Here is a 26718-nt window from a genome sequence, read left to right as displayed (position 1 = left end):
CTAGAGTTATTACTAAGCTTCTCAAATTTATCTTCAGAATAAAATATTGCTTGAATTAGAAGACCTGGGTCTAATGGTCACTATGACTTTGGGTAAATCATTTAATATCTCTGGAACTCAGTTTCCTTCTCACTTATTATCCTTAAGTTCTCTTTCTGCTCTAAATTCTACAATACTGATATAAACATACATATGTGTATGCATGCATATATGTATATATTTAAAAATTTTAATGGAACTATATATAGAACATCAAGTGGAAGATAAAGCATGTCTTAATACAATTGAGGAGATAAGATACTTCCATAGCAATTTAAGGGAGGGGATGTGCTCAGCACATTTTCTGGGACCTGTAGGAACCAGTTATTGTTCCAGACTCTTAGCACTAAAACTTAAAATGGAAGTTATTACAAAGACAATTTTCCCTAAAACTCTTAAAAAAAAAAAAAAAAAAAAAAAAAAAAAAAAAAAAAGATAGAGCTCCAGAAGAAGGACCAAAGAAAATCTTTTATATCAAAACTTTAATGTCTAATGTCACACACTGGCAAGAAAATAATACATAGCCATTTTGAAGTTTTAAGATATGTAAATATAATTAGTAAAACCCCATTATCCTTCAGAAAGCATCTTTTCCCAATAAATCCCACCTGATCTAGTAAAACAGAATAAATTCTAACATGTTTTTAAGGAAAAACATAAAAATAGTTTTAAAAATTCACCATTTAAAAACTATTAATTACCCCACAAGCATATCAGAAAAACATCAAGTAAAATGACAATAACAATAAAAAAAAAAAGACTACCTTATATCCTGATGTCAGTAAAGAAATTAAAATCAACTGATTTAGAACTTCAGAAATGAGGAAAAACTTCTAAAGCTTTGGCAAGAGAGAACGTGAATGGTAGTATTTGGGTCTCAGATAGGAAACAGTAAATGAAAAAAATTCTGGGGATGAAGATTGAAGGAAGAAACTGGTGCTATAAGAGTTAAATCAAACTAAGTTACATAAAAAAGCTTTTATTTCTTACGCACTGCAGAAGTGTGTTATGAATAGGAAAACTAATATCTAACATTAAAAGCATTTAGGAATCCACAGTTTAGGAACAAAGGAAAATAAGGATAATATGAAAAAATATGCTCATAAACCATGTATTTCATAATCTTTCCACTTTCATATTATTCACTCATCACTACACTTGTACTGAATATGGATCATTTATCAAATAGAAGTAAAACCTCCAAGCCTCCTCCCTGCCTTGGGATTTTAGTCAAAATGAATGCAAACAATCACGTGGGATTCAGCCAAGCAGTGACGTTAAATTCTGCTCTGTCAGAAGACAGCATCTGTCAAAGCCCACATTTAAACTGCTGCCTGCCCGTGCAGCAGCTGAGGAACCATGGATTTCATTTTATAGAGCAAAACCACGGTAAAATTGCTCAAAATCCTTCCTGCAGCTGTTTGGCAACAATGAAAGAAGAGAGGTAAATCCTATTTTTAAAAAAATATAATCAGACCAATACATTCTAGCTCTAGCTGCTTCACATTGCAGCTCACCACTAAAAAAAAATATGGATACTGAGAAGAGAATACAGCACTGCATTGTCCGACAAGGAAAATACGAGATGTAAAAAGCTTCAATGCATCAATTGTGGGGGGTAGACAGAAGTGCTCCAAGCAGAATGGACAACTACAGCTCTTTTGTTTAAAATTTAAAAGGAAAAGGAAAAAAACAAAAAATATCTCAGAAGACCACCACACATATGAACAAGGAAGATAACTTGGAGACAAGCAGACAGATGGACAAATTGGATCCTGTGAAAAGCAATCGCAGGAAGCAGACTGTTGGGGGATGTGCGCATGTTCGATAGCATCTTTTTTGCTGAAGTGATGGCGTGCCAAAAGTATTTTCAGTGAGCATAATCCTCTCACCATAAATGGCTTGACCAAGGAAGGTATGTCAAAACCGCGTGTGTGATATTCTTTTGATTTTGTTACCTAAAGGTACAGAGCACTTAGCATGCTTAACACTCTATAAATTACTGTGTTAAAACAGATAATGGATTTCTAATGTGTGCATTTTTAGTTTTGTATTGCTTTGAAGAAAAAATATAACACTATTTTATTCAGATAAGTTTGTAGTTTAGAGTCATTTTGTAGTACATAAGTATAAAGGGAAAGAAATTGACAATACTAACACAAATGTACTTGCAGAATTCATTGGGAAATTCAACTTTCAAAAAATCTCCAAGAAGGAGATGGGGTGGGGAAGATAAGAGAATGGAATACTAAAACAATCCTTTATTAACTCAATTCATCCTTAATCATTATCTCAAGAAAATTAAAGCAGAAAAAAAAAAAAAAAAAAAAAAGTGGGGAGGGGAGACCACTATATAATACTATCATTAAACCATGAATCTATGGCACGTAGACAAATTATACTGAGTAGCTTCAAATTGTAGTACTCTGAAATGTTTTTCCTTATACTTTTAAAATATACAAATGTCATGTACAAAATTAGGTTTAGCTACTATTAATGTTTTCTCTAACATAATTACCTCTATTGTAAATATAAAAAATAATAGTCTCATACACTAGCTCTATTAGTTACCTGACACAGTTTATCAGTACTACTGAGCTGAAGATACCAAAGAAGAATCTTCACTATAAGATGGAAGTAACCTATAATATGGCATCACAATAAATTGCCCATTTTCCAATTAATCAAAGGATATTGATGTAATATTATGTAATTAAAGTAATTTGACTTGACATAATCATCTTTTCTCTCTTAAATATAGTTGACTAATAAAAATACATACATACACATACATACATATATGATATTAAGGTTGGTAGGAAAAAAACTATCAATATTAAAATTCAAAGAAATATGCAGAATCCAAGTGATTTTCTACAAAATTTACCAATTAACCCAAATAATAAATTAGAAAGTTAAAATGTTATTCTGCTTATAGGCTATGCTTAAAATATAATAAAACTGATGCAACTCTGTGTACTGAGTCAAGTATGTTAAAATGCAATTAAGTATTTTAAGCAAATCACTATTAAGAGTAAGAATGACAATTTATTTTTAAAGACTGCAAGTGTATTTCTCAAACCTGCCAAGGAAATTGGCAATATCCAACATGGTAAACTTTTCTTACGTTCACTAAAATTGCTAAATAGGGTGTCCATGTTAACTGATAATAAAAGGTGAACAACATGTGCAAGAATTAAGTAGATTACTAAATTCCAAGGTCTACTTTTGATTGATTTTTGGCATGATGCAATAATAATGAGTACTTATTTAATAACTTCCAATCATTCCATCAATATTCTTTCTAATAAAAAGCTCAGAAGGTAAATACAAAAATGAACTTACTCCATTATCCTAATAGCTAAAAGAACAATAGCAATATGATTCCATTAATAATAATTCCAAATAAATATGTAATTAATAAAAATTCCAAATAAATATTTGAAAATAAAAATAATGCTTTTAAAAGCTGGGGCATTTAAATTTAGCACTGCTTTAGTATGATAAAGGAATAACGAGAAGAGTTTTCAAAGGATAATTGACAATACTTTGAAATGATATTTACTATTAAACAGAATTTCAAAAAACTAAAATGCAAACAAAAAAAATTCACATAGTGAAATGAATAATTTTCCAGAATACCATACACTTTTAAAAACAAACACCACTGCCTTATTGTAGAATACAAAAGCTAGATTTCATTTGACAGTTGGATAATATCTAGCCTAACCCAATATTTCAAACATATAAAATGAGAAAATTTTAAGAGAAATAGAATAACTTATTTAAATTGCCCTTATCATAACAAATATATTTCAAAAATTTATTTTTCACAAGTATGAAACACCTCAAAAACTTCTGATAGGGCATATTTAAGAGCTACACACATTTTTTAAAACTGTTTCATTTTTAGAGAGGACTAAATTCCATTATTTAGCTATAGCATTAGGATGTATAAGTAAAGATATAGACTAATATTTAACATGTACAAAATGTGAATGCAATGAGATTCTAGAAATGTTAAAGTTACTATTACATTCTGAACATGAAGTTGCATGGGATACTTTTCCATAAAGGGTTTATTTTTAAAGATCTAAAAATTCTTCAAAGATTTTAAAGATTAAAGAGCTATAGTTTTTGGCTTATCTAGTTTTTAAGAATAAGAATGACAAAAGTAGACATAATAAACTGTCACTTTGGCTGATAAGTACTAAATCATTTATTTTGGAATCTGAGAAGGTACTAATTAAAGTTCATTTCCTCAAAATAAAAAAGAACTCATGAAATTTAAGAAATCATTCCTTTGAAATAAAATGGTTGGATGTAGTTTCCCATTATAGAAATAAATGGTGACCAAGTATTTATAAGTTAAGTAGGGATACGTTAAATGAGAGCATTCAGCACTAATTTAAATGGGGCATAGTTGTAAGAAAATGTTTTTTCTGATAAAATAAGATAGCTTTGCATTTTCTTTATAGTGTAATGAAATCATGTAATTAAATTCCAATTAAAAAAAAAAAACAACAATTCTACACAAACTATCTAGTCTTAAAAGTTTTTAAATAAGTCCAATTCTTTTGTATACTTACATTGAAAATGTAAAAATAAAATTCACACCGTGAAAACAGCTGTAAAAACTCAAAATACTTGCTAAAGTCAGAAACTTGAAAAGATCACAAACTATGGCCTGTATAGTAGCATGGAATAACTAAGAAATCACAGTTAAAATTTCCTATTTTCTTGCTCCCCCTAGTGGCTGTTAATAAGACAGTCACAAATCACTTTCATTCATATACTCCAACCATTTCATGCAAGTATCAAGTTTACACATGAATGACAAGTAGATTAAGTAAAAATCTCATTAGCAAATTAAATAAAAATGGCTACCTTGTACCTATGTTTCTATTTCTAGGTATGTCCATGAATTTAATATAATCAAAGTCTAACAATTCCCAAATATATTATCAAATGTATCTACATTAAAATTATCCATAATTAACTAAGAATAATTAGATATTTCAGATTGGTCAGAAAGATATTTGGAAGGTAATAAGTAAACCCCAAATTTAACAAAAATATTTTCTAACTTTTACTGAAATTCATGCTATGATTTCTTGATTTTTTTTCCACCTTGCTCAGAACTGCTGGGTTCAGCGTAAACAGGAATTTAAAAAACTATAAATAAATCTGTACACACTGTGCAACAAATGGGTTTTATCAAGTGATCACTTTTTAATATTCAGCATCATAAATTTGCCCCAATGATTCCCTTTAAGTTAAAAAAAAAACAGCATATAAGACTGAAAGTTGTAATTATGTAACTTTCTATGTGCAAATAAGATGCAACACTGAATTTTAAGTTTCTGGAGTGAACTGTATATAAAACTATGACATATAAACTATATGGCTCTTCCTACAGTAAGAGCCATATTGTAGGCTTTATATTAAGCAACAAATTACTAATAGCAATTCTTTATTCAATCCTATTTAGATTGTAACTATAAGATCATCTGTTTTGCCAAAATCAGACAACATAAGATAATTAAATATTAGATTTCAAAATTAATATGAAGACTCAGGCAACAAAATGTTCTTAAAGAGACACATGTCATGATAGAAAGAAGGACGGATTGGGAGATGGAATGTGAGAGAAGACAGGAATGATTTCTAGTGTGAGCCCTGCTATTAACTAGCTGTTTGACTGTAAATATGCCATGTTACAACTCTGGGTCTCAATTTCCTTAAGAAAATGAAGGAATTTGGTTAGATGATCAATCAATAAATAAACATTAAGTGTTTACAACGTAAATTCTAAAAGAACTTTCTGAATTTGAAAGTTGATGAGTATGTTTTTTTAGTACTTAAAATTATTCATCATTTATTGCTGTCTAAAAAGCTCAGTACAGAGGTTACCAGACCCTGAAAATTAATTTTGACAGGTGCATCTTCTCATTGACTTTCTGAACACAGTAGGGGCCAATGGAAACATGCCAAGCAATGTACTGTGACTAAGTGAACTCTGTTATAATCAACCTTGTACCGTCTGTCCCACTACTAATACATGGCCATTCTCCCCCCCCCCAAAAAAAAAGAAAGAAAAAAAAAAAAAAAGGCAGCTGACTGTGCACCATACTACCCCACTGTATGTCAAATCAATTTTAATTAATACCAATAAACCTTCCATATGTTATCAAGGCACTTTTCAAATGGACTCTCACAAGACATGGAGAATAATTTTCTCTTCAAAATGATACAGCTGCTTTAAGTCATTAATTTGGGTCAAATGTACAACTATGTCAGAGCTGCAGTGAGCAATAGAAAATGGATGAAAAGAAAATCCTTTTTAATAAGAAGTTTACTCAAGACTAGTAGTTTTGGCTCATTTTAATTTGGTTCAATTGGATGAAAAGTTGTATTTCATTCCAGTCATTTACTGTATAATATATTTTAATATAATAAATTAACAAACTTTCAGTATGTTTTTGTAATTCTCTTTTCAAAATAAAAAAAAAAAACTTTGCTGAGTTTACTAAAATATAATTCTGAATCAACCTAACAAAGCAATTAAAATCCATGAACATTTTGAAATATTTTATTTTTTCACTTTTACAGAGTGATTTAAAAGGGAAGCCCTTAAGATCGGACACAATTTAAAAATGATTACCAAAGAATAGCACTGGTTCAGAAGAGAAAACCATCATTTTGTTCTGCCATTATCCCATCCCCCATCATTGGATATTTACAACATGCTTCAGTGGAGGAGGCGACATTGCTGCTTTGCTAAGATGACCTGGAACGCCAAGAGGTCTCTGTTCCGCACCCACCTCGTTGGTCTGCTCTCTCTCGTCTGTCTTTTTGCTGTATTTCTTTTCTTTAATCATCATGACTGGCTCCCGGGCAGAGCTGGCTTCAAAGAAAACCCTGTAACCTATACCATCCGAGGGTTCCGGTCCACAAAGGGTGAGACGAACCACAGCTCCCTGAGGAACATTTGGAAGGATGTGGTCCCTCAGACTCTACGGCCTCAAACCGCCACCAACGCCAATCACACAGACTTGTCCCCGCAAGGAGTCACTGGCCTAGAGAACACACTCAGTGCCAATGGAAGCATTTACAATGAAAAGGGCACTGGACATCCACATCTGTATCATTTCAAGTACATCATAAATGAACCTGAAAAGTGCCAAGAGAAAAGCCCTTTCCTAATCCTGCTTATAGCTGCAGAACCTGGACAAACAGAAGCAAGACGGGCCATTCGACAAACTTGGGGAAATGAAAGCCTAGCACCTGGAATTCAAATTGCTCGCATTTTTTTATTGGGCTTAAATGTTAAGTTGAATGGCCACCTTCAGCATGCCATACTAGAAGAAAGTAGGCAATACCATGACATTATTCAACAGGAATATTTAGATACTTATTACAATTTGACCATTAAGACCCTAATGGGCATGAACTGGGTTGCAACCTACTGCCCACACATTCCTTATGTTATGAAAACTGATAGTGATATGTTTGTCAACACTGAATACTTAATACATAAGCTATTAAAGCCAGATCTGCCTCCCAGGCATAACTACTTCACAGGATACCTGATGAGGGGGTATGCGCCCAATCGCAACAAAGATAGCAAATGGTACATGCCGCCAGACCTCTACCCAAGTGAGCGTTATCCTGTGTTCTGCTCTGGGACTGGGTATGTTTTTTCTGGAGATTTAGCAGAAAAGATCTTCAAAGTCTCTTTAAGCATCAGACGTTTGCATTTAGAAGATGTCTACGTGGGGATCTGTCTCGCCAAGCTGAGAATTGACCCTGTGCCCCCTCCCAATGAATTTGTCTTCAATCACTGGCGAGTTTCTTACTCAAGCTGTAAATACAGTCACCTAATTACCTCTCATCAGTTCCAGCCTAGTGAACTGATCAAATACTGGAACCACTTACAACAGAATAAGCACAACGCCTGTGCCAATGCAGCAAAAGAAAAGGCAGGCAGGTATCGTCACCGTAAACTGCACTGACAAGTTGTATCCCATGTGCAATCTGTAAATACTGAGGAAAGCATGTAGAGTAAAAACTGATGAGTTTCATGGGGCAGTTTTTAGTTAATTCCCCTCAAAGGATGGAATTAAAAATATATTTTTTAATTTCTGAAGAGTTTAATTAAGACAAAAAAAACAAACAACAAATACAAACCAAAAGGCATTCCTCAGAGAAATCTGTGAAATTACCTGAATAAAATCCTACTGTGTGCAAATATGCAATAATAAGCAGGCACACTTCAGTGGTATAATTTCTAGTTTATGTGCCAATAAAATATAATCCACTCTATTTTCCATACAGTTTAGAGAGATGGAGATTGAGTCACAAAACCCACTTCACTTCTCAATCAGTTTTCTGTTATAAAAGATTACTGTAAATACAAACATATACAATCTGTTTTAAGAAAACTTAAAACTGTACAAAGAAAAATCTTTCTTTGGCCTACTACTCTAAGTATTTTCATAGTTATACTCCATGAAATAAAAACTTAGTTGAATTATCCCATAAAACACTTTCAAAGATCAAAAGTTTCACAATATAAATCTCATCAAGTTACTATTTTTAACTACTGAAATAATCATTTTAATTTAACACTGCTCACAAAAACCAGAGAAGTATTATACTGATATGACATGTGAAACGATGTGAACATCAGTGTCTCAGGCAACGGTTTAAAAACAAAGTCACTAAATAGCATCATGTTCACAAATTCTATTTCCTTCTAACAGCATTCATTTCTTAACTCATTCTGACTAGATCTGCTTGGTGCATCCTTCTAAAGAGTGCCATCTTTTAGTTGCAAACATATTTGATTCTAAAAGATTGATCATGTTCCTTTAAATGAAGGAAAAATGAACGAAGAACAATGGGGATATATTATTGAAAAGAATGAAGAGTGCAGAAGCAGTTTCATTCAATACATTTTAAAGATGCATGTCTGCCAAAGTGCAGCATATGGGAAGCTCATTTCCTGACAGCAGGTGTGCACATGCTGATACTTAATCATTTTATGGCACTATTTCTGTTGTCAGAGTGCCAAGTTTACAATCCTACAATTTTGTTTTTGTGGATGACATTCTGCCATCCTCAAATAGGACCTTTTTGGGGGTGGGGAAGGCTGGACAAATGTTTGATGAACATTTGATTCTAGTACTTAAAAAATGTGTATGATGCACTTTTATCAAAATTTTTAATAAAAAAGAGTAAATAAGAAACCCCAAAAAGTTTTGTTGAGTTTCATGAGTACAATGAATTCATAGTAATTTCACATCCTTTGGTCATTAATTTGAAAATGTAAAGAAACTAAATTATCATGACAATATCTGTTGCTTCTAAATCACTTCTGGTATATAAATATATCAATCAATCTTCATTTAAAATTGATGCCATTTTTCTGGTACTTTCATTTTAACTATTTCTTAGAAAAATTCTGAAAAGAATTTTGATAATTACATTTAAAAGTTTCCATTAGGTTTTTTTTTTTAAACATTTCCTATTTGTTTTTGCTCAAAATCCATGCATCTTGTTTTTCAGATTAGTCTATTAAATATTCAGTATATTCTATGGATGATCAATATACAGTTAATCCTAATTCAGACTTGCTGCTTCTTTCATTTGGAAGACCAAAATGACTAATTAATGTTAAAACTTATAGAGTGTCATTTAAATGACAAATACTGTAAGATAACCAATGCTAAGTTTAGATTAAATAAATAAAACTTGATGATCAAAGGCAAATTCAAGAACTTTTCTCAGCACATCATAAATCCACACACTTTCAATGAATGCCATTTTCTATTTGTTCAGATTGTTATTACAAGCAGAAACCTTGGATCTATCTTGATGTCTGGAAAACTGATTTTTAAAAATTATATAAAAGACCTGTATATTTAATTCTTGGGAGGCACACACACTTAGCTCCTGTTCTTTCAGGTAAAAATATCAAATCATTCCAATGTCAATTATGATCTTAGGTCTTTGAAGAGTCAGAATTTTCGAATAAGCAAGTTGTAAAGATACTAAGTTTCTAGGAAGTCACCTAAAGGTATTAATTTTTTTAACTGACTTTTTCTTACTCTACATTAAGTATTTTATTAGATGAAAATAATGAACTTTTCCCCCAAAACTGGTTTTTTAATAAACTATATTTCCATTTAAATTCATAAACCAGTATAATGTTATATGTACTTTAATACTGCAAAGATCCATGATTTCCTTGGTTTCAATTCCCTCCTCTGATGGAGATCAAACATGCCTTAAAATAAAATATATCTGTTCCAGGGGTTAAAAAAAAAAGTCATCATATGGTGATCAACTTTTAGACACTTTAGTGAAAGATGGGATGGATGGTGAGTAACCAATAAATATAAACTAAAAAAGACTAGCTACAATTGATACTTTATTGGAGGGGGGACACAATGTGCACTAGGTGATGCTTAAATAAATGTCTACTGAATTCAATAAAACAATTTTTCACTATAATTATGGAAAAGCATGTCTTAAACCAAGATTTTCTTAATCAAAGGAGTAAAATGAAGTATCTGGCCTAAAATGGTCTTCAAAATCACTTCTAGTGCTATGAATGAATCTAGCCAGGACTTAATCTTGAGTTTGCCTACAAATCTGCCAACCAAATCTGTTGTTCTTTCGTGTGCAAGGAAGTAGGAATCAAAAGATGTAAGAATGCATTATATTAAGACAATACATCAATTGCCCTAGTTGTGTATCATTGTGAAACTGGTAACAGGATCCATGTAGTAGCAAAAAATCTTCTAACTCTAGGAATAAACTCTGCTTGTGAAACAGAGGTTAGGTTTGGGGAAGTGGTAAAGGTTGGGGGCTGAAAAGGTCAACATTCCCCAAGAGACTTAAAGAAACGTACAAGATCACACGTGACAATATTATCTTCAGTTCTAATAGAAAGTGGCTAAACTGAGACAAATATTTTGATATTCTGTTATAGCTGTTGGAATCAATTCTATGATTGCCAGCAGTAACCTGAAAAATTTAAGTGCTGAATATTACTTTTAAGCACATCCTACCATATATTTAGACAATGTAGAGAAATAGAGACAGTACTGGACTTGGATCCAGAGAACCTAGGTTTGAATACTGCTCACTATATTGAGTCTTGACTTCAAATGCACCTTTTATCCATTTCGCTACCAAGCTGCCTCATTATTTTCAAATGCAAGATTTAATAACAGAATTCTTTTGAAGTTAAGTAGAAGGCGATAATGCCACCTAATAGAATTAATCAATCTCTCTACATCATGAGTACTTTTATAAGCAGCATCGAGTTACACTTACACACACACACACACGCACACCCCTGAACTCTCACATAAGTAACAAGCAATATGGCAACTGATGAGAAAGGAGAATTTTGATCTGAGAGAATTAAGTGTGAACTCTGATAATCACTGTCTAAGATAGTCCAAAGATACTAGATGAGTACAAAATAAATGACTTTACAATGAAATATTTTTACGTGCAAAGTTACCAAAATCGAACATATTTGAGATCAGGGTATCACAAGTCAAGAGATGAAAGGCCCTCAGAAGCTATTGAATGCACCTGCTTCTACTTAAGTGAGGATCAAGATCACAAATTTACAGAAGCAAGATTTGAATACAGTTCCATTGACTCCAGAGCTGATGTTCTCCCTTTTGTGCCTCCCAATTAACTCACACATTATAAGTAAAACTTAATGGTTAATTTCATGCGGCAATTAAGATTCAAATAAAATATTTTAACATAAAAAACCCAAAAGATTACCATGTTGCCATGGAAATGTCTTCTAAATATTTAGGATTTAAGTTTTTCATTTCAAAAGAAACTAAATGATAATTGATTATGCTATGTTAAGGCTGGGTCTTTGCCATTCAGTCACAAATTCACATAAAATTTTAGAGCAATATCAATTTCAAAAAAAATCACTAATAATTTTAGTAGACTTTCTAATTAAATTATGCTACTCTCACACAATTTAGCCAAATTAAACTAGAGAGACACAATAATGTAATATTCAGTGAGAAGACTTTATCTAATAACAAGATCCTTTTAATATATCACATTTAAAAATCTTTAGACAAAGGTTCAAAACAAAATAGGTTACTACTGAACTTGACTCTAGGAATACATTTTTATAGCTAATGTGTACATAGAGGTTTCTATATTTTAAAACAAGCTAAAACACCTTAGCTACAAGCCACTCAAAATTATAAACTGAGGGAAGGATTATGTACAAAATCCCACTTAAAAAAAAAAAAAAAAGGCAGATATCAAAAAATGTTAAGTTCTATTACAAAGTATACTTTAAATGGAAATCTACTATTACTACATTTAGAACTATTATTTATTTCCTTTTGGTAAAATAAAGCTCACATCCAAGTGTACATCATAATCAAAATTATAACTTTTCTAGATTTTCAATAGCATCATGAAGAGTAATTGGTAAAACAAATGGCATTCTGAGAATACATGCTGTTATGCTATAAACTATAGGTTAATTTCCTATTTGTACATTATTGTATCCTTTGGTTCTGTAATTCCCCATCCTCCACTATATAGCTATAACCTTTTACAGACCTACTGGTACCTAGCCATTTGTACCATTTGTCCACTCACACATCAAATTTATTTCAGAAAATAAGACAATTTGAGAGCTGGAAGAAATCTCAGAAGCTCTCTAGGAAAATGGTTATTCAAAAGGAATCCCTACTCATATACCAAGAGTGATCTCCACACTAAAGACCACTAAGGGGAAGCAACAACATCTGAATATAGACTGTTGCCTCAAATTGAATGACAGTGCTGCTGCATGCATGCATTTATGTATAAACATACATATGTTTGTAATGCATCTTCCACCAAATTTAATAGAATTTACTGGTGCTAAGTCAACTAGTAATCTTAAAAATGACAAGCATCTCTAATAGAATAATAAATTAAAGAGGCTAAAAATGAGATTTCTATTATTATCATGCATGCATAAAATATGTTTATCACAAGAAATTCAATACAATGGAATAAAGCTTATATCTCTACATGTATAAAAATGAAGATCAGCCATAATCTAAGAAAACTCGCATGCTTCTTTCTTTCTGTAAAACTTTAGACAAACTACAACTGAAGCTTTTTACCAATTAATCAAAATGAATTTATTGTCTCCAAGGTGTTATGTACAGTGTACACAAAAAAGAAAAAATGAAATAATACCTACCATATCCAAGAGTTTTACCATACCCCAAGCAACCTATTTTATTATCCAAAAGGTTTTACACAGCACTGCCTCTATTCTACTGTCTACTATTTACCATTGGGACTTAAAGAGTTGCAGACCTGCAACTATTCAACATGATGATTATGGAGGAGATTCTATCACAGGCTAAGTAGAAGGAAAAGTTCTCTTTCCTAATATATTTTTGTTTTTTCTCTATGGGTAAGTTATAAATATCAGATGGGAGAGAGAGGTTAAGTATGTTAAATGATTTGCATGAAGAGTCAAAGGGAAAAGTAAGATTCATTTTATTCAAGACCACGATAGGTCAAAGAGTATTTATCAAAATCATACAAATTTTAAAAAATTATATGAATCTCCCTTTCCACAGATTCCTACATCTAAAAATGTTATTGTTTTACTATATCTAGAATGATTATAAAGGTCATTATGAAAATAGGCTGGTTCATTGTAAACAATTAGTTTATTAAAATAGCATTATCAAATACTTTTTAAAACACCCAAACATTTTGTTAATGAGTTTAAAAATAAATCTTAAAAATTATTTTAAAGTAAATTTTAAATTAATTTTTAAATATTCATTCATTCATTCAATCTGGGAGCTGGATTTCCTAATCTCACCCAGGCCCAATCCTAGTACTGAGCAGAAGCTTCCTGCTCTTTCCTGATCCAGACCAGTCTACTGCTTCTCAGCAGCTAGTGGGCCTTACTGATGCTGAGGCTTTACCAAGTCCAGAAAGGGGTTAAGGCTGTTAGCTTGGAATGCCAAAATTTCCACTCAATAGCCTCAGCTTCTGGGGCAGCAAGAACAATGGAAGTGTGCTACACATTTAGCTCCATTACACTTTTAAATTCCAAATTTGTTCTGAAACTAGGACAGACAAATTTTCCATGTTACAAACAAGGAGGGTAAGTCTTTTGAAAATCAGTGGACTTCTCTGAAAATCAAAATTAACAAAAAAGAAAAGCCTTAGATTTATAAAAACCAGAAATGAAAATGGAACAAATCTATTGGTATCAAAAGGCAAAGTAAAAAAATAAAAAGAATGTACTGGGATCAACTCCTTAAAGAACCCAAGAGGAAAAATCTCTGAAACATTACAACCCCAAAATCAAGATCTTGGATCAAAGAAAAAATACTGCAATGATACAGAGTGAAGTAGTTTAAGTACCAAAGGATCAATTAGAATCACATTAGTTTTTACTTAAAAAGAGAGATAGCTAGACAGGCAGTTAGCCATCTTGGAATACAATATTACAGAAGGCAAGAGAGATAGGTTTACAATAAAAATATTTTAGCTTCCAACAATGAGTATAACCTAACAGTGGAAAAAAATAAGCCTTTAATGGACATAGGACTTTTAAGCATCTTTGATAAAAGAGATCAAAGCTAAGTAAGAACTATGAAATGCAAACAGGAGAATCAAGAGAAACCTAGAAAGGTAAATTTATTTGAGCAAAGAAAAGATATGAAAATGCCATTCTAAATAGTATGAGGACAAAGGTTCCTTTAGAAGCTCAGTGTCTTCAAAGAGTACTGAATAAGTTAAATAAGAACAACAAAGGTCCTGGAGGTAGATTTTTGTTCTTAAGAATTTGAAAAAGGGAAAGTAAATCAATTAATTAATCAAGTATTTATTAAAAGCCTACTTTACATTGGTCATTGTGCTAGGTTCTGGGGATGTAAGTAATCACAAGGAACTTACATGCTAACGGGAGACAAAGAGTATTAAAAAAAATCACATATGGCATAAAGGGATAGTGAAAAATATTTGAGTATACACCACACACACGCGTGCGCGCACACACACACACACACGGAAGTTAAATAAAGTACTACAGAGGGAGAGCACTATTATTTGGGCAATCACAAAAGACTGTGAAATGTGGTGACCAATGCATTTTAAAGAAAGAAGATTACATGAGTCAGAAGTAAAGTAGGAGTGCATTTCAGGTATGAGGGACAGCCAGTTCAAAAAGTAAAAGAGATCAGAAATGAATGGTACTGAGTGGGGAGAGGAGAAAAAGCCAGTTTGGCTTGATTAGAGAATGCAAGAGAGAGAGTAAATGCTCCTAAAGCAGGGGGCTATCATTTTACTGTTTTTATCCCTAATTAAAGTGTAGCACAGAGCCTAGACCATAAAAGGTCCTTAATTAAATATTTAATGACTACCCAACAATAAGGCTGGAAAGTTGAGTTGAGGACAGCTTGTACATAGCTTTAAGAGATAAATAGAAGATTTATATTTTATTCTAGGGCAACAAGAAGCACTGAAGTTAGTTGAGTGAAGGAGTTACATATTAGACCTACCTTAAGAAAAATTATTTACATAGCAGATTATAGAATGGATGGAGAAATGAAAGGCTTGCAGTTAGAAAAACAGTAAGAAGTATGTTGTTAATAACTGAAATATAAGAAATAGTGAGGGTCTAAACTAAAAGTACTCGCTTTCTTTGGAAATGGAGAGAAATAATCTGATGTGAGAAATGTGAAAGTAGAAAAGGAAAGATTTTACATATGATTAGATAAGTAAGGTGAGAGAGTCAGGAGTCAAGAATAACATAGGGATTATGAACCTGACAGACTGGAAAAGTAGGAGTGCCTTCAAAAGATTGAAGGAATTTTGGAAGAAGGTAGGGTTTAAGAGGAAAGACAATGAGTTCAGTTTTAGACATGTTAAGGTTAAGAAATCTCTTCAATATGTGATTTGAAAATATTCAATAGGCAAATGGAGTGCCACAGGGTCATATATAAACCCTCTTTTTGTGTTCTGTTCTATATATGGAAATACTTTCTTTTTTGGTGTTTAAGTTCAGAATTAAATATATATATATATATATATATATATATATATATATATATATATATATATATATATATATATATTAAAAAAAAGATTCTGACTCTGAAAACCTGATTCTGATATTTATCAATTCACTTATTCTACATCATCCAAGACAACACGATGTCCTCTAAATACAATTCTCATAGTATTGTTATCATAATGCCCCACTCCCCCCCAAAAAAAAACAAACATAAAAGAGAAATACATAAATGTGAATTGTTATTGTTATTAGTATGCATCTCTCATTTTATATGAGAAGATATTTTAGATCAAGTAAGTGAAATGATTTACTCAAGACTGTAAAACTATTAACAGCAGAGTCAGGATTAAAACCTCAGACTCTTTCCAATATTAAGTAGGCTATCTCCTAGTCAGTCAGTCAGACAGTCAATAAACATTTATTATGTACTTACTATGTGGCAGGCACTGCTAAGCACTGAGGATACCAAAAAGAAAACAAAGAAGCAAGACATTTCCTGTCCTCATGCAAAAAATTATATACAAACAAGCTATATATAGGATAAATGGGAAAACAAAGGGAAGGCCCTAGATATAAGGGAGATCAAGAAAGGTTTCTGGAAACTTGTACATACTATTTAACTTGCTATGTTATTCCTTACACACACACCTGAACCTAAAAATCACTGAAATAAGTGATTATTTGCCTTAGTGAATCATGAGATTGACCAAATGGTATAAATTAGCCACAGAATGCTGTCAATTTTAGTATCTTGTACATCAAAATGAAACATGTGACTCAAAGTTTCTTTTAAATTATAATTATTGATTTTTTTCTTTGTGAAAAAAAAAAAAAAAACATACACTGCACAAGGTTCTGGCAGTTATAAGTAGGAATATTTAATGTCATGAAACATTAATTTGATTAAAAAACAAATGATTTCTGAGTAAAATTCAAAGAATAGGCTGGGTATAAAACACTGAATTATACTTTTTTCTAAATGATTTATTTTAGAAATAAAGCAAATACTTGAATGGTCATAAATGTCACTACAACTTAGGTGGCTAGGGGACAAAAGTTTAAACAAGACAGACTTAGAAAGTTTTAAGTTAAAGAATTGTTGTCAAACTCACATACCATCCTGGTACTATCCTATATGGATATATATTCATATATATTCAATCTTATATTTCAAATATCTTCCCTTTTGATCCTAATGTCTTCTTTCCTTATTACTGAAAATGATTATGGTGACTTATTGACTGAATTTCACAGGAGTATAATAAAGTGGAAAAATGCATAAAATAATTTAAAATCAGAAGAAAATTTCAATAAAATCTGTCACTTATGCTCATCAAAACTACCTCACTCTTTACAATAATATTAAAGATATTCATATCTCTCAAACAAATATAGTACAACATTTTTGAGAGCTGTTAGGCTCCAAATATATAAAAAGTTCATCTTGTGACTTTTGGACAACAAAATTATTTTTAAAACCTTTAAGATTTCTATATTGGTAAGATATTTACACATAGTTATTTACACATCTATTATGTGTCAGGCACTATATTAAGTGCTGAAGAAACCAAAAAAGACAAGACACAAAAATTCCCAAAGAGTTCATGGCCTATTTGGGAAAACAACATGTAAATAATTATGTATACACAAGACTATAAACAAGGTAAATTAGAGATAATCAAGAGAAGGAAAACACAAAAATTAAGGAGGACCATGAAAGAATTTCTTTAAAAGATGGGATTTGAAGGAAACTCTTCAAATGTGATATCAAGTGGTTGAAATGAGGAGAGAAAGAATTCAAGGCAGGAGAAGACAGCCTGAAAAAATATAGAGACTCAGGATATGAAATCTTATTAGCATTTGGCTTTTGTTTTTCAAACTTAGATATTCATCTCATCTTAACATTTTACTTCTTAAGCAGCTGAGTCTAGACCTATTTTAATGAATGAATAAAGTAGAAAAATAGATTGTGGATAGAAAAAGGGATACAGACCTTCAATTTTATATGCGATTTTAACCAATATGAATCAATTGCCATGACAAGAAGAACATTATTTTTAAAAGAGGGGGAGGGGGAAGGCAGCAGCTTTTGCCAAGAAAAATCTGACTTACTTGCCAAGGAAGAAGAAATGTCAGGCAAAGACAAATTTCAAGAAAATTTTGTCACACTAAAATAAGCAAAGCCAATTATGATAATGTAGGATAAAAAAAAAATAGGAAGACAATGTTTCTAAGTGGAAAAAAGACATGAAAAATTTTTAAACAAACTAACTTCACCATAAAAGTTAGGAGAAGTATCACTCTTGAACTCAAATATCACAGGCCTGGAGTTATAAATGGAAGAACAACAATGAAAAGACAGAAAAAATTGTTCCAACACCAGGCAGTCATATAATATCAAGTAGAGAAGATCCGTGCTGGAGACAACACTATTGTCAGGGAACTCAAGGGTCAATTCACCAAGGAAGATAGCAAAAATATGGGAAAAACGTGATCATATCAATACTGAAAAACAATGAATGGTTTCTACATTAACCTAAGATTTCCATGAGAATTATCTAATCATAAATCATATGAGATACTTAAAAGAAGTTATTGGTAGGAAATAAGAAGGCTTTCTTATAAGAAATAGGAAGGTTTTTTTCATAAGCAATATAACTCATCAAATCTTATCTTTATCATCATTTTACTGAACAAAAACTAGAACAAATGAAAGGTTCTATAGAGTTTACTGTTGTATTTAAAAAAAAAAGATTTAGTAAAGCAAAATCTATAATTCTATATGTCTTCCACTCATAAAAACTACCTTAAGACATTAAGATAATAATTATCTCAAACAGTATAAAACAAGGAGATGTAATTTCACCACTATAATTTAGCAGTTGTAGAGTAGAATCAGTGTTAAAAGAAAGATTCCCTATGAATGTTGAGGTTTTCTGTTTTCTGTTTGTAGGGACTGCAATCTGACTGCTAATCAAGCCCCAAACATGTACAGAGAAGAGAGCCTTTTGGAAGAGAGCTATCACAATAATTAGACTTAAACATTCACAAAAAGGGAAAAAAGCCAAAATAAATATGCATAAGGAAGACTATATTTAAGACTCAGAGAAACAACCAGAGCTTGTCCAACAACTTATGTAACTGCAACATAGTAAAACAATTGAGTTAGGTACACAAACTAGAGGAGGCAAGAGAGATTGGAGTACCCTCAAAAAAGTCGCACAACTTCTTTAATGACTTCAAAATGACTTCTCTCAGAAATAGTCATGCAACAATCTCTGAGAAATTAAAAATAATTTGGAAATCTTCTAGCATCAAGAAAAATAAATAATTAAATGATTTTAAATTAATAAAAATTTAATATCATTAAAAATTTATTACTTATATATTTAAATGCAACTATATATAGGTATGTGTGATATGCACATAATTATTTATAAAAATGAAATTATTATAATTTATTAAATAAATTTAAATATTTAAATTATTAATTAAAATAAATAAATTAGCAGCAATTTAAGTTCTTATATCTGTAGTCTATTGATCTCTACCCTCATAAACTTATTATATTTTCAATCTCTGGGAAATAACATAGTAAAAAAGTAAAGAGACCATTCATTGGATTTAGAATCTTTACTCCAGCATTTTGGCTATGAAAAAGGGAGAAGATATATAGGTTAATAATTTGATTGGGAATGACAGATTTAAGTAATGGTTTTAGTGTTAACTTAGTTTTATCCTTTTCCATGGTGTGTCATAATTGAGTTTTATTCACTTGCTTCAACAAAAAGTGGTTTTACATGCATTTTTGAGGGCTGCAGATGTTAAATAAATCCCTAGTGCAGGAATTTTTAACCTGGAATCTTGAAATTTCCTATACTATTATTATAATTTTTTAATTATATTGGATTTTTCCACTTAAGACATTTAAAAATTTTGTGCATTTAAAAACATCCTAAGAAAGGATCCCCTGGTTTTCCTATCAAATATATCTTATAAATGTATATCCAAGATAATATAATGTACATATATACACATAAATGTAATTATGTAATTTTTCTATAAGACCCCCAATAGCTAAGAATATGATGAACAAATGGATTTCAAAAGATGAACTACAAACTGTCAACAAAAATATTAAATCTGTTCTAAGCTACAATCAACAATTTTTAAAAATGCAAGCTGAAACAAGTCTGAGGTTTCACTTCATATCCGGCAAACTGGTAAATAAAAGAAAGAGAAATAGTGTATAACAAAAAGCTGTTTGTGAAGTGATTGATCCAACCGGTCTGGAAAAGAACTTGTAATTAAGCTCCTAAAGGGAACAAGATGTTCATATTTTGGAGCAGTAGAATTTGGAAAATACTTTGAGTTATAATACTAAAGATTTACTCCCAATGTCATCATAGGTAAATGGCATTATCTTTCTGGGTCTGTTTGTCTTTGAATTTATCTTAGAAATGAGGGATGTTGGACTAAGATTCCTTTAAGCACTAGATCCATGATTTTATGATTGTATTAGCATTTATCCCAGAAATCTCACCGCTAGATATATAACAAGATCACATATACATCAAACTATTCATACCAACACATTTTTGTAGTAGCAAAGAACTGAAAATAAAGTGTGTGCACCACTAATATGAAACAGCTAAATATACTATGACTGTGTAAATGGTTCTACAATACTGAACCAGAAAACATGAATATAAAGAATTCAGAGAAACACATAACATTTATGTGAATGAATATAGAATAAAATAAGAACCAGGAAAACAATATATACTGTGGCAATAATGTAAGCTATTCTATTGAGTATTTATTACACTTCTCTTAGTACTGGTGATACAATGACAAAAGTACAACAGTCCCTGCCCTCAAATAACTCACCTTCTGTCAGGAGGAACATGAATGTATACAAAAGTATGTACAAAATCTCGATAAAATAAATATAAAATAATGGAGGATGTAGAGGAGACACTAGCATCTCAGGGACCAGAAGAGAAAAGGACCAATGGAGGAGGCAGATTTGAGCTGAGATTGAAGGGAATTAAGAATCCTAAGAGTTAGAAAAACAGTTGGAATGCACTTTAGCACAAAAATGGAGATGTGTCATATGAGAACTACAGTGAGAAAACAAGGTTGGCAGGAATATAGAAGAGACGAGGAATATTGTATAATAAAGATTGGTAAATTAGAGCCAGGATGTGAAGGGCTCTAGATGCCAAAAAGAGGTGTTTATATAATGGCAACTTAGGACTTTTGACTGAAACAAACATGATAAGCTCAATGAAACACTATTATACGAAGGTTTAGGTAATAGGTAGTCACTGCAATTAATTGAGTAGGCTAAACATTTTACGAATATCATTCTGGCAAATGTGTGGTGAACAGAGTTTTGAAGAAGGCAAAACAAAGAGGTTGCTTGTAATCTAGTGCAAAAAGTGAACCTAAACTAGAATGGTAACTATGAGAGGGGAAAGGGATGAATGTAAAAGATATTGAGAAGCAGAAGAAAGATAGATAACGGAAGTGAAGTGATGAACATAATTAAAAGGTTGAGAACCTGGATGCTTAGAAAGAGAAATCTATAAGTCATCCTCCAGACTGGGGGAAGTAACTTCTGTTTTGGTGATGTTAAGTTTGAGAAGCCTACAGCACACGGAGTTTGAATAGTCTAGTAGGTCAGCTGGTGATGTGGAACCAAAGAAAAGGAAAAAGACTAAGCTAAAGAAATAGATTGGGAGGACATTTTCATAGAGATGATAAACTCATGGAGCCTGAAGAAAAAAGGACCCAGAACAAGTCTTGACAAATAATAATTATTAAGATAACTGGACACATGAATGATGATCCAGCAAAGGAGACCAAGAAGGAATGATCACATGAATAGTAGGAAAATAAAAAAAAAGACAGGATATTCTGGAGTAGAGGGTACTCAACAGTATCAAATGCTACAAAAAGGTTCAGAAGAAAGAAGATTAAGAAAAGATCATCATAACTGGCGATTAAGGGATGAGTGGTAACTTTGTAGAAGGCAATTTTTTGCTGAATGATGAGACTAGAAGCCAGAGTAGTCAGGGTCAAGAAGTGACTGTGAGGAGAAAAAAGCAAAAGAAATGAGTGTCAACAGGTTTTTTTGTGTGTGGTTTTTTGTTTATTTATTTTTTTTGTTTGTTTTTAATGTTAACTATTGAAATAAAATAAAGACAAAGGGAATAGTAAGATCAAGAAGGTTTAATTATATTCAAAAATCAGATTCTTTGAATATAAAAGTTTAGGGTCACTCTTGACCATCTTAAAAAAAATTCCCATGGCTGGTGTAATATGTTGTAATAAATCAGAAAATGCCTTTTGAAAAATTTACCAAATAATTACTTAAATCATTTTAATTATTATTTTTAATTTACCATGGTAGGCTTTCTGCCTCTGTCTCAATCTAAATCAACTGGAAGTCATGACATTTAAATCCCTTTAGGATAACCAAAGCCTTAACAAAAATTATAAAAGGCTATTCATTTACAAAAACAGTTCAAAAACATATCCATAGTTACATATTTTATTCCTATCAGACTAGTATAATCAACAATATTTCCTATCCTTTGTCCTCCTCCAAAAGATCCTGTATGTCATTTCTGAGATTTATCCACTTGATGCACAGATCTAATGAAATCACTCCTTTAATTAAAACCTTTAATAAATAGTACCTACAATATTTAGAAAATAAAGTTCAAAATCCTTAAGTCTATTTTTATTCAAGGCTTTCCAAAAATCTAACACTCCCTTTATCTCAAAACTACTCTCTGCTTTAGACAAACTTCACATCTTGTATGCTCCAATTTCTGTGCCTTTGATAAGGTTATTTTTAATTCTCCACATGTCAACATCCTACTAAGATAATTTTTAAGGTCTTTTATTACCTTATATTTTAAAGTATATTATACACACACACACACACACACACACCCCTTTAAGTTATTATTCAGATACCACTCTGTGAAGTTTCTGATGCAAGTGATTCCTCCTTCAAATTACCTCTCAGCATTTTCTTTTTGAAATTACATTTATCTGATTACCTCTGCTTTTATACAGGAAATGTCTAATCAATTCCCTATTTGCTTATAAGAGCCCCAAGGGCAGGAATCATGTTTGTACTTTTATCTTACCTTAAGTGTATAAAACAATATATTACATATGGTAAACATGTTAAACAAGTGAAGAATTAAATCCACTGATAAATTAGCCTTGTTCAGGATGAATAAAATTAATATTTTAAACAATATTTTTTTTCTAATTTTCTTTTTTTGCCATTCCCCTACTTATGCCTATAAAGCTTTATTTTATAAGGCATCAACATGAAATTTTCATGAGGTAATGTACTGATAAAATTTTTTGAAAAGTTTGAGGGTGACTTACGGGCTTAATAAGTTATAAAGTATTTAAAGTATTAAAAAAAACCTGTAAACTCTCATATAGAAAAGCTTATTAATCCAACAATTAGATCATTTTCAACTGTGTTGACAGTACAGTTAAGTATCTGCAAAGGTTAATAAGAATATATGTACTTAGAGATATCAAAATCGACAACTTTCTCACTACAGATTTTTAGAGAGAATAAGGTCCCTAACTCTAAAAGCACAAAGTTTGAGAAAATAAATGACAAGGAACTTGTCTGGATCCAGACTTCACTATTTGTAGAGGAATAGATGTGAAAAGGCATTGATCAAGTATTTTCAGGATGAAATGATGACTTAAATTAAATCTATATTAACCTTAATAGTCTATAAGGCTGAAGGATGAATGTGCTTCAAAGAAGAGAAGATATTTGCTTATTAGCTCCAATTAGAATACTGCAGAGCTATAAGATAAACTCACAACGACTAATAGCTTTAACTTTTGCCTTTTTTCAAAATAAAAAGCAAATAACAAAAGGTATAAGTCCCTCAAGAATATGAGATGATTATATCTTCAACTACTATACTATGTTAAAAACTGAAATAATATTTAATTTCCATACTAAAACAGTAAGATTATGGCCAGACCAAAAGCAAACAGAATTTCAAACACAGATTTAAAAAAAAAAAATAAATGAGGGAACAGTCAACACTCACAGAGGAACATGAGAAGCAGGAAAGACAAGAGGAAGAACAACACTAAAAGAAACAGCCATCAAGAAAAAGACCTGAAAAAGAAATCAAAACTTAGAATTAAACATTAAACTAGAAAAAAGACCACTAGATAATCCAACTAACACTGACAAAAATAAGAGAATGTCACCTAAAGAGCTAAAAGAAAAAGGAATGTTTTAAACATTTCACTAAAATCTTGAATAGCATAAGATATACTTCCAATAAGAGTAAAAGACATCAGTGACCAAACAATTCACTACTTTAAAAAATCTATCAACTGCAAATAATTTAATTCTAATTCAGAGAATACAAGATTAAAATTTATAATTAAATTTTCTCTTCAAGATATTTACAGTTAAGAAAAAATTGGTCACATATCTGACAAATTACTTTTAGTGGTTACACAATGGTTACTGTGAAGCACTTTTAATTATAAATAAGTAATAAAATAAGATTTATTTTTAATTAAAAAGCTGTATTAATGAGGACACAATGAATTATAGACAGAAAGCCACATATGAGAAGAATAATTCAAAAACCTAAATTAATTTTTGCAACATGTGAAAAAATTAGTGTTTTCTCAAATATAATTTTTTTTCAAATTTTTAAATTTGATATAAGATTTTTAAAAAGCATTTCTCTTTAATCATTATTATAAATGTACAAACTCTTACTCTATTTCCCAAGTTTCTCCAGGAATTTCCTCAAAATGTCTTTTTTATTTTAAACCATTTTAAAGCTGACTCTCTCAAGAGTATAGTGGATGTAGGTCCACATAAAATATAAAATATTATATTCTAAAATGTGGTATTATTGAGTTTAATTTAAAAATATGATTGGGATAAACAATTTATTTCTCATATGCTCACTTTTAATACTTTTAGAATATTTTCACAATTCAGAAATTATTTTGATAAAATATCTAAAAAGTTCTAAATGAAAAATGTCATGATTCCATATTAAAATATCATTTCAAATGCTTTATTTATAAGCTGTGACATAGACAACATAAACACCAAATTATAAAAGTGGTTTCTAGTGTGATGATTAAATATACCTTATCATATCTAAAAACTATTCTAGTTCCAAGATAACATATTAGGTCATTCCTCTGTACATAACCTTTTTATCCTATTTCTTTACTATTCCCTCTGTCTTAATGAACTTGCTATTCAGGCCCATTTTAATCTCATATCCCTAGATACCATCTTATTATTACTTCAGGACCTTAGGTGGCACTGTGGATAGTACACTGGGCCTGGATTTCTAATACAACCACAGACAGTGGCCAGAGCTTTGTAATTCCGGGCAAATCATTGAACTTCTTTCCACCTCATTTTCTCATGTGTAAAAACAGAATAATAAAAAGACATTCTTCCCATTTTGAAGGTCAAATGAGATGTTTATTAATGGCTATATCCATTTATTTATTCTTCTAAGCCAGCCTGGGCTCCATGAGAAGCTACATCAGTGGTAATTTTGCTCACATTTCAGAAGCTCAGACCTCACCTGCTTGCTTTTCAAATTTATGACCTTCTGTAAGTGAACACCATTCACTTTCTCTAAACCTGCTCCCAGGTTTCTAAGAGCTGGAACATGGAATCATAAACTAAGCCAATTGGCTCCCCTTCCAAGCCATATACCCAAAATTCAGCTGGGTCATCAATACAGCTGGCTGATCCTCCAACTGATGCCTATTTAAAATTTATCTCAAACTGTTGAACCAAACCACACCCACTAAGACTCAGCTTTTAAAACAAAATTTCCATCCTTATCTCTGCATATGTTCTTTCTATTTAAGACATGATATGATGCATTTTGAGTAAAGTTACTAGAATAAGAAGAGAAAAACCTGGGTTCAAAGCCTACCATTGGTATTTGTGAGATACTTACACATAAAAAGAGCTGAGTAGGCTCCTTATATATAAGTACAGCCTATAGTACTTTAGGGGGGTAACCCTTACAAGAATTATATTCCAGTCATATTCAGCTCATCAAATCAAAGTGTTGTCTACATAAATATAAAATTTCCCTCCTTGCATAGGATTCTGCTTTCTTGGACTGTGTGTTTAAAGTAAACTTCCAGTAAACTATTTTGTAGTCATTCTAGATCATACAAACTTCAGTCAAGTATTCTCCTTCCCTATTCCCTTTTGATTTTATAGTCTTTTGGATTTATAAGCAGCTAGGGAAATTACTTTTACTAACTCTGACTGCTCTCATGTTCTCAAATACTTTCTTATTCAGTTTTTTCCATTTCCTCACTTTTCCTTTCTTCCCTTAATCTCATGCATTAGCATTAGATGGGCATAATATCACCTATGCCTGTAAGGTCTACAAAGTTGCTTGATCAGGACTTCATGACTTTTGGAAAAACTCTATTGGTTACTTCATTTGTGCCACCAATACTCACTGCAAAATAAATAGAAGACATATATTTTGACA

At 31.4% G+C, this 26718-nt stretch overlaps 2 protein-coding genes across 2 annotated transcripts in view; one reads left to right on the top strand and one right to left on the bottom strand.

Moving 5' to 3' along the window:
• CDC73 (cell division cycle 73) overlaps positions 1–26718 on the bottom strand; it is a 127196-nt gene that overhangs the window by 46448 nt on the left and 54030 nt on the right. The window lies entirely within an intron of this gene.
• Positions 1344–9299, top strand: B3GALT2 (beta-1,3-galactosyltransferase 2). Its single transcript, XM_074308626.1, has 2 exons — positions 1344–1954; positions 6652–9299. The coding sequence occupies exon 2, from the start codon at positions 6786–6788 to the stop codon at positions 8052–8054; it is 1269 nt and encodes a 422-aa protein (XP_074164727.1). The 5' UTR covers positions 1344–1954; positions 6652–6785; the 3' UTR covers positions 8055–9299.

Source organism: Sminthopsis crassicaudata, chromosome 4 (genome assembly GCF_048593235.1).
Source record: "Sminthopsis crassicaudata isolate SCR6 chromosome 4, ASM4859323v1, whole genome shotgun sequence".
Taxonomy (NCBI): Eukaryota; Metazoa; Chordata; class Mammalia; order Dasyuromorphia; family Dasyuridae; genus Sminthopsis; species Sminthopsis crassicaudata.
This window is presented reverse-complemented; position numbering and strand designations above follow the sequence as displayed.